This window comes from Mesoplodon densirostris, chromosome 7 (genome assembly GCF_025265405.1).
Source record: "Mesoplodon densirostris isolate mMesDen1 chromosome 7, mMesDen1 primary haplotype, whole genome shotgun sequence".
NCBI classification, from domain to species: Eukaryota; Metazoa; Chordata; class Mammalia; order Artiodactyla; family Ziphiidae; genus Mesoplodon; species Mesoplodon densirostris.
The window spans coordinates 61685019-61694614 of record NC_082667.1 but is presented as its reverse complement, the minus strand read 5'-3'; the positions used below and the strand labels follow the sequence as shown (position 1 = coordinate 61694614).

Sequence of the window (9596 nt, the reverse complement as noted above, 5' to 3'; positions counted from 1 at the left end):
TCAGTAGAAGCAGACCGTGTGCAGAAAGCTCCTTCCTGTTTTCCCCTCTGCTGCCAGGAGAAGCTCAGCCAGACTGCTTTCCATGTCATCTGCCTGCTGGAGACCTTGGCAGAGCTCACAGATGATCAGAGATCCAAGAGTGGCGTCCTCCAGGGTGTCGTCTATGTCCACGTTGATCACGTGCACAGGCTGACAGGTCTCCTGCTCTCGGGTACACAGATCTGCCACCACCCTGTCATAGACGCTCTCCTGACACGTGAAGATGACATCAAAGGGATCCCTGCACTCTTGAAATCTTTCTGGGTGAGGCTTGATTCTCTCATTTCTTCCCAAGATGTGTAAGACGCCATTGCTTCTATAGCATTCTCCACCTTTGTGGAGAAGGTCCTTGCGCATTTGCTCATACGTGGTGGAAAAATCATAAACCATGGGGAGGCTACCTGCACATCCTGGGAGCCTCACACAGGATCCAGCTCCAAAAGACTTGACACTGAACCCTTTCTTCATGAGGATGTTGTGGGCTTCCATGCTCCTGTTCATGTTACTCATACAGACCACAGCCACCCTGAGCGGAGAGGAGGGCATGATGCAGCTCCTTGGGACTCCCAGCCAGACGAGTGGACTTCAGGGTCCGAGGGAACTCTGAAGCCAGAAGGATGACTGGCTGGGTCCAGCTCTCCCAACCTGTGTGAGTGTCAAAAAACGGAAACCGGGTTTATATGGAGTCACCTCCCCACGGTGGGAGGAGAATTCTTGATTGATGGTTGGCTTAACTCTTGAGTGATTGGGTTTGGATAGTGGGCTCTGACCGGAGAACCCAATCCAGTCATCAGAACCATCCGGTCGTTAAATCACCTGAACGTCTAAATCTCCACAAGGGTATTGGCTACACCGTGGGTGTGTCTTGAAATCTCCACTTAGCCCTATTGGTGCACCTATGGATGGGGCTACGATTGATATTAGGCAAATTACCTAGACTCCTCCAAAGCTTGTCACCAGCCTCTCCAGTGGCCTGAGAACATGCCTGTGAAAAATGTGTTTGAAACTTCCAAGCTCACACTTAAGTCAATTTTACATAAAATTATAAGGGTTGTTTCATATTCCTTTCATCAGCTGGTATTCTAGAAGTGTAATTGTGTCAAATCTCAGGAGCATTCCTATAGTTTTGCCCATAAAGTAATAAAATGACTCACTAGTGTAAAAAGCGACTCCTGGAAAACATCCCTGCTGACAGTGTTTCAGGAGTTACAAGAACACTACACATCCTCCGAATTTCTTGAATTCATGATGATTCTCCAGGGACTGGAGCGGCCTCCACCGGCTCTCCCATGTCTTCAAGAACGGCTCTGTCAGACCATTCTATACTGAAATAGTCATTTTTAGCTCCATTCCTTTTGTTAGTTTGCACAGTTGACTGAGCAAAGGACATAGAGATTGCCTGTGGGTCCTGGGAGCACAGGGGATCCGGCTCCAAAAGTTTTGACACTGAACCCCTTCTTCATGAGGATGCTCTGGCCTTCCACGTTCCTGTCCATGTTACTCATACAGACCACAGCCACCCAGAGCGAGGAGGGCATGGTGGTTGCCACTTGGGACTCCAGCCAGACGGCTGGAGATTGAGGGGACTCTGAAGCCAAGGAGAAAACTGCCTCTGTCCAGCTCTTCCAACTAGTGTACTGTCAAAGAACAGAGACCAGGCTTATATTAAGTCACCACCCACCCTTGGTGCCTGGAGAACTCTTGATTGATTGATTGATTGATTGATTGGGTTAACCTTTGACTGATTGGGTTTGGATAGTGGGCTCTGACCAGAGAACTCAATCCAGTCATCAGAACAATCAGGTGATTAAATGAACTGAAAATCTAATTCTTTGCAAGGGTATGGTTACCCACTGGGAGCGTTTTGAAATCTCTAGTTAGCCCTGTTTGTTCACCTCTGTGTGAGGCTACTATTGATATTAGACAAAATACCTAGATTATTCCCAAGCTTGTCACCGACCCCTCCAGTGACCTGGGAACACGCATGTGGAAAATGTGTTTGAAATTTCCATGCTTATACTTAATTCAGTTATACGTAAAATTAAAAGTGTTTGGTTTTTTGTTTTTTTTGTGTGTGTGGTACGTGGGCCTCTCACTGCCGTGGCCTCTCCGTTTGCAGAGCACAGGCTCCGGATGCGCAGGCTCAGCGGCCATGGCTCATGGGCCCAGCCGCTCCGTGGCATGTGGTATCTTCCCAGACCGGGACACGAACCCGTGTCCCCTGCATCGGCAGGCAGACCCTCAACCACTGCACCACCAGGGAAGCCCTAAAAGTGTTTTTGCATATTTCTTTTATACAATTGATACTCTACAAATGTAACTGTGTTAAATCAGAGGAAGGCACACATAGTTTTGTCCATAAAATCATAAAATGATTCACCAGTGTAAAAAGTGACTTCTGGAAAACATCCCTGCTGATAGTGTTTCAGGGGTTACAAGAACACCACACATCCTCCTTCTGATTTTCTTAAATTCATGATAATTCTCGAAAGACTCCAGTGGCCTCCACCGGCTTTCTGATTTCTTTTACACTCAGTCTCATAGTGGAATCCCCAAACCAGAAGCATCAGCATCAACTTGGAATGTGTTAATGCAAGTTTTGCAAATTTTGACCCCAGATCACCCAATCAGTATCTCTGGGAGTGGAGCCCATAGATTTGTGTTTTTTAGAAACACTCATATGATTGTGTATTACACCAAGGCTTAAGAGCACCTGCCTTGAAGTTTCTGCAACTTGACTGGACCTTGGAAGTCCCTGGGAAGTTGTAAAAAGCACTGTTTCAAGAATAGAAGAGAAGCAGGAAGACCTTAAAAGTCCTGTTAGAGAAAAGGCCAGGCATAAATGAAAATGTTGTCAGATCTTACATAAGTTGTGAAAATTTTTTCTTAGAGTCAGTGACCCAGACATAAAACATTTTTTAAAAATGAGACTTACTGTATAGCACAGATGATCAAAGCTCCAAGGGTGGTGTCCTCCAGGGTGTCATCCATGTCCACACTGATCACGTGCACAGTCTGATAGGTCTTCTGCTCTCTGGCACACAGATCTTCCACAATTCTGTTGAAGATGCTCTCCTCACAGGTGGAATTGACATCAAAGGGATACTTGCAGTCTTGAATCTTCTGAATGGGGCTTGATTCTCTCATTTCTTCCTAAGGTGTGTAAGGTTCCATTCCTGCTCTAGTATTCTTTACCTTTCCCATTAAGGTTGTGTACATCTGCTTATATATCTTTGAGAAATGGTAAATCACTGCAAGATCTGCATTTTTGGAGAAAGAACAGTAGCTACAACCTCTGCAGTTTTTCACATACAATGTCTATTATGCAATCACACCAAATCAAATATTACCAAGCATTTCAAGAAATATTATCAATAACAAAAATCAATGAGAAAAATGTAACAGGCACGGAACTACAAATGAATTAAATATTGGAATTATCAGACAGATATTTTTTAATAAAACGTTTATCTGGATCCTTTTAGAAAATATCGATTGTGTCTTCAAAGTTAAATCATCACCAAAAGAGAAGTCCCCATCCAGGATCTCCAGGACCATAAGTAGTTGCCTATTGCCATCACAGCCTCAGCAAGAAGATGCACAGAAACATTTCTACTGAGTGTTGGTCCAACCTTAATTAATGTTATGAACTGAGCTACAAATGTGAGCTATGAGGACTCATCTGTATCTCAGATGTGATGCCTGTATTAAACAGACCTCTGTGACCCTATTCAGAGATTCTGGCCCAGCCTGAGAGACTCCTGTTCTTCCTATATTAGTTCAAGGAACCGAGATAACCCTGTGAGGAACACACATATGATCCATTAGACTGAGTGGAGCAGTGAATAATACTTCACCTGCTGAGCAGTTTACTGCAGAGCACTCTGCTTTGCAAAACCTCCCATCACATCACCACTTGACTCAATGACCTGACAAAGCTTTGGCCTTTGGGAGAATTCCCACTGTCTAGAAATCTTGGGTTTCTCTAAGGAGGGCAGGGAGAAGTACTTCTATAAATATTTCAAAGACAAGGACTAAGGCCTGAGAGCTTTGCAATTGACAAAAGACAACAAGATGTGCCTCAAACAGCAGATGAAAGAGAGGGTAGTCTTACCGAACCAAACTTTGGTCCACTTGCCCAAGCTCAGTAAAGCCAATCTACTGACACGGGGTTTTGGGAAAGGAAAGTGCAGTGTTTATTGCAGGTGCCAAACAAGGAGTCCAGGTGGCAAATGCTCAAAAGACCCAAACCCCCCACGGCTTCTAGTGAAAGGTTATTAAAGACAGTGTGCAGTAGAGGGTTGCAGGGTGAGTTATCACCTCAAAGACTTTCTTCTGATTGGTTGGTGGTGAGGTAATGGGGAGTCAGCATCATCAACCTTCAAGTTCCAACTGGTCTGGAGTCTATGTGCTTGTGATTAGCATGCAGTTAACTTCTTCCACCTGGTGGGGGTTGTAGCATCTGCAAAATCACTCAAAGGATATGGCTCAGCATATCACCTTACAGCCCTTGAGAAGGAACTTAAGGTCCTTGACTTTGTTTAATGACAAAACTATTATTTTGTCTTATTAACTGCTTCCTTTTGTTTCTGAGTTTTCTCACTTCTCTGATTAAATTTATTCTTTGGAACTCAGAGAAGGCCTAGGAGGATAAAGTTTTTCTACAAACAAGAGATAGGCAAAGGACAGGTGGAGAGAGGCTGGGTCAGTCCCCAGAAGGCCCATAGTGTCCTGCTTGTTTACAGCAGGAATGCACAGCCACTGCTCAGATCACAATCACCTCCTTTGTGCATTATCTCTCCAATTTACTCAGCTTAGGTGAACAGAGATCTAATATTTGAGTACTTGTGCTATCTGGCTACTAAGGGAGTCTAAGTACAGAAAATCCTATTTGAGAAAGTTGACTTTCAGATGTATGGACTAGATGTGTCTGTTTTATCTCATTTCTTGGATATAAATACAAATGTGTTTCAGAAAGATGGTGACTATGAAAATTGCTGTAGTTTCATCCACTTCAATGTCAGGTTGTTTTGCAGCCAATTTTTACTCCTTGAGAGAATATACAGGAATAGATGATATATCTCTTCCTTTGGAGGTCTGAAAAATCTGCTTGAAAGCTTTGAAAGGCACCATCCAAGTTTTCAAACTCAACAATAATTTCTTGTTCAACCTCCTAAGTTGAAGGACAGCCAGAGAGTTGAAGGAGAAGCTCTCATGTTAAGATGTCACCAGTATATAGTTGGAATACTGCAGTGAGTAGAAGTACAAGAAAATCAATGTTTTTACGCAATAAAAATATTTCCCTACTTGTTTGAGGCTCAAAATGAAAAATTTGTGAAACAAGCTATGGATGTACCAATGGATGCACCAGCGTACCTATATATTAATTTTTTTCTAAATTAAATTTACAGTTTTGCCTTCTATATTAAGTACTCTCATTTTGTACAAGGAATAAATCTAAATTTACAGTGACTATTCAGAATTATTTTTTTCTCTCTGCTTCCTCCCCAGCTTCCTGAGCTCCAGCTGCTCTTATCCCTGGGAAGGCCCATGAGACACTCAAGTGGGTTCTAGTCCATGGTTCATATTTCAACCTCAGAAATAAGTCTGGACCTGGCTGGAAGACAGTCTTGGAGTAGAAGAATGAGGAACAGTAGCCACTGTATGTTACTGTTCATGGTCCCTCAGACCTGAATGATAAGTGACCACCTAACTGAGAAAATAACATCCTTGGGCATGAAGAGGCTTGGGTTTCCCCTGCCTGAAGCTATATTCCTCAAAGGAGAAAGGGAGTGGGGGATAAAGTAGGAGTCTGAGATTAACGTATACAACTACTGTACATAAAATAGATAAGCAACAAGGATTTATGGTATAGCACAGGGAACTATATTCAATATCTTATAATAACCCATAATGGAAAATAATCTGGAAATATATATAATATATATATATACATATATATATAATTGCATTACTTTGCTGTACACCTAAAAACTAACACAATATTGTAAATCAACCATACTTCAATTTTTTAAGAGATATTTTTTCCTATCGTCAGTATTTTTTGAATGTTTTAAATGTCTTTTTTATTATTACTACTTTATTTCCATTTTTTAAAGTCTATTCTGGAAAAAAATACCTTGCCCTCAAAGTTCATATGTCTTTTTGTAATTACCTCTATGAGAAAGTCCATATTCTCCAGACACTTTTTTATGTGAAATCAGTGGACACTCAGTTGTATTTCTGTGGCTGAACACAGTTTGTTTATTTCCAAATTACTTCAAGAATCCAGGCAACAATTTATGTTTCATGTACTTTAGGATATCAGTGAACTGAAAATTTTTAAAACTACATTTGTTCATGTGAATTCTTTGAGCTTCTTACAGAAAGCTTTGCAGTGCAATTGTCTGACTTTTAAAAATCAATAGTAAACTCAAGATAAGGGTCTAATTTTATTTTTTTGGATGTTGATATCCAGTTTTTCCAAAACTAGTTATTGAAGAGAGACTATCCTTTCCCCATTGTGTGTTCTTGGCACACTTGTTAAAGATGAGTTAACGGTACCTGCCAGTTCCATACTGTAGCTTTGTAATATATTTTGAAATCAGGAAGTGCTATGTCTCTAACTTTGTTCTTTTCATTCAAAATTGCTTTGGCTATTCAGGGTCTTTTCAGGTTTCATATGAACTTTAGGATTATTTTTTTCTATTTCTATTAAAAATGGCTTGGAAAGAACTCAAACAACCTAACAATACACCTAAAGCAACTAGAGAAAGAAGAACAAACAAAACCCAAAGTTAGTAGAAGGAAAGAAATCATAAAGTTCAGGAGAAGAAATAAATGAAAGAGATTAAAAATAAACAATAGAAAAGATCGATGAAACTAAAAGTTGGTTCTTTGAGAAGATAAACAAAACTGAGAAACCTTTAGCCAGACCCATCAAGAGAAAAAGGGAGAGGGCCCAAATCAATAAAATTAGAAACAAAAAAGGAGAAGTTACAACTGACACCACAGAAATACAAAGAAGCATAAGAGACTACTATAAGCAACGATATGCCAATAAAATGGACAACCTAGAAGAAATGGACAAATTCTTAGAAAGGTACAATCTCCCAAGACTGAACCAGGAAGAAATAGAAAATATGAACAGACCAATTACAAGTACTGAAGTTGAATCTGTAGTTTAAAAACTCCCAACAAACAAAAGTCAAGGACCAGATGGCTTCACAGGCAAATTCTATCAAACACTTAAAGAAGAGTTAACACCTGTCCTTCTGAAACTGTTCCAAAAAATTGCAGAGGAAGGAACACTTCCAAACTCATTCTATGAGGCCACCATCACCCTGATACCAAAACCAGACAAAGATACCACACAAAAAAAGAAAATTACAGGTCAATATCACTGATGAACATAGATGCAAAAATCCTCAACAAAATACTAGTAAATCAAATCCAACAATATATTAAAAGGATCATATACCATGGTCAAGTGGGATTTATCCCAGGAAAAAACATAAGCAGAACACTCTTTGACATGAATCGCAGCAATATGTTTTTGGATCCACCTCCTAGAATAATCAAAATGAAAACAAAAATAAACAATTGGGACCTAATTAAGCTTAAAATCTTCTGCACAGCAAAGGAAACCATAAACAAAATGAAAAGACAACCCACAGAATGGGAGAATATATTTGCAAATGATGCGCCCCACAAGGGATTAATCTCCAAAATATACAAGCAGCTCATGCAGCTCAATATCAAGAAAAGAAAACAACCCAATCAAAAAGTGGGCAGAAGATCTAAATAGACATTTCTCCAAAGAAGACATACAGATGGCCAAAAGCACGTGAAAAGATGCTCAACATCGTTAATTATTAGAGAAATGCAAATCAGAACTACAATGAGGTATCACCTTACATTGGTCAGAATGGCCGTCATCAAAAAGTTTACAAACAATAACTGCTGGAGAGGGTGTGGAGAAAAGGGAACCCTCCTACACTGTTGTGTGGTTATGTAAATTGGTACAGCCACTATGGAGAACAGTATAGAGGTTCCTTAAGAAACCAACCAAAAATAGAGCTACCTGGGCACATATCTGGAGAAAACTATAATTCAAAAAGATACATGCACCCCAATGTTCATAGCAGCACTACTTACAATAGCCAAGACATGGAAGCAACCTAAGTGTCCATCGACAGAGGGATAGATAAAGAAGATGTGGTACATATGTACAATGGAATATTACCCAGCCATAAAAAAGAACAAAATAATGCCATTTGGAGCAAATGGATGGACCTAGAAATTATCATACTAAGTAAGTCAGACAAAGACAAATATCATATGATATTGCTTATATGTGGAATCTAAAAAAAGGAGGCAAATGAACTTATTTACAAAACAGAAATAGACTCAAAGACATAGAAAACAAACTTATGATTACTAAAGCGGGGAGAGGGATAAATTAGGAGTTTGGGATTAAAGTATACACACTACTATATATAAAATAGATAAACAACAAGGACTTACAGTATAGCACAGGGAATTATACTCAATATCTTGTAATAACTTATAATGGAAGAGAATGTAAAAAAAAGGATATATATATTTATATGTATATATATGTATAACTGAATCACTTTACTGTATACCTGAAACTAACACAATATTGTAAATCAATTATATTTCAATTTTTAAAAATTTAATGGCTTTGGGATTTTAATAGGGGTTGCATTGAATCTGCAGGTTTCTTTGAGTAGTATGGACATTTTAACAATATTAATTCTTCCAGTCCATGAACACAAGGTGTTTTTCCACTTATGTGTGTTACTTAACCCTTTCTTTCATTTTTTTGGTAAGTTTTCAGTGTGTAATTCTTTACATACTAAGAAACCTCATTATTTCTGATATTTTTAAGTTCAATTTACAAAATTTTTCCTTCTATTTACAAGTCTAGATAATGTTAGTAATCATTTTTAAGGGACCAATACAACTTATTTAATTAAATTTCTCTAAAAATTTTAAACTATGTTTATAAACTTCCAAGTTTTGATTTCCCCTTTTAAGTACATAAATTGCTTTTCAATCTGAGTGTCTTACCGAGTTCCTAATAAACAATTACAATCTAATAAAGTAAATTTAGAACTACGGTAGATGTGAGGTTCTCTTAAAAATAAGTTTACTGGACTTCCCTGGTGGCACAGTGGTTAAGAATCTGCCTGTCAGTGCAGGGGACACAGTTCGAGCCCTGGTCCAGGAAGATCCCACATGCCGCAGAGCAACTAAGCCAGTGCTCCACAACTACCAAGCCTGCACTCTAGAGTCCGAGAGCCACAACTACTGAAGCCCATGCACGTAGAGCCCGTGTTCTGCAACAAGAGAAACCACCACATTGAGAAGCCTGTGCACCACAACGAAGGGTAGCCCCCTCTAGCCGCAACTAGAGAAAAGCCTACATGCAGCAACGAAGACCCAACACAGCCATAAATAAATAAGTTTATTTTTTTAAAGTAAGTTTACTGGAATTTTATTATACATTTAAATTTAAAATTATGCTATAG

General features: G+C 39.5%; 1 protein-coding gene across 1 annotated transcript; it reads right to left on the bottom strand.

Annotated features, from left to right (window-relative positions):
• LOC132493942 (RNA polymerase II subunit A C-terminal domain phosphatase SSU72 like protein 3-like) lies at nt 1-669 on the bottom strand. The gene has a single exon (XM_060104881.1). The coding sequence runs from the start codon at nt 583-585 to the stop codon at nt 1-3; it is 585 nt and encodes a 194-aa protein (XP_059960864.1). The 5' UTR covers nt 586-669.
• Between the last annotated feature and the right edge of the window lie 8927 nt (nt 670-9596).

What these genes read in the sequence shown, in the direction of transcription:
- LOC132493942 (XM_060104881.1), bottom strand. Translation starts at nt 585, where the DNA reads ATGCCCTCCTCTCCGCTCAGGGTGGCTGTGGTCTGTATGAGTAACATG.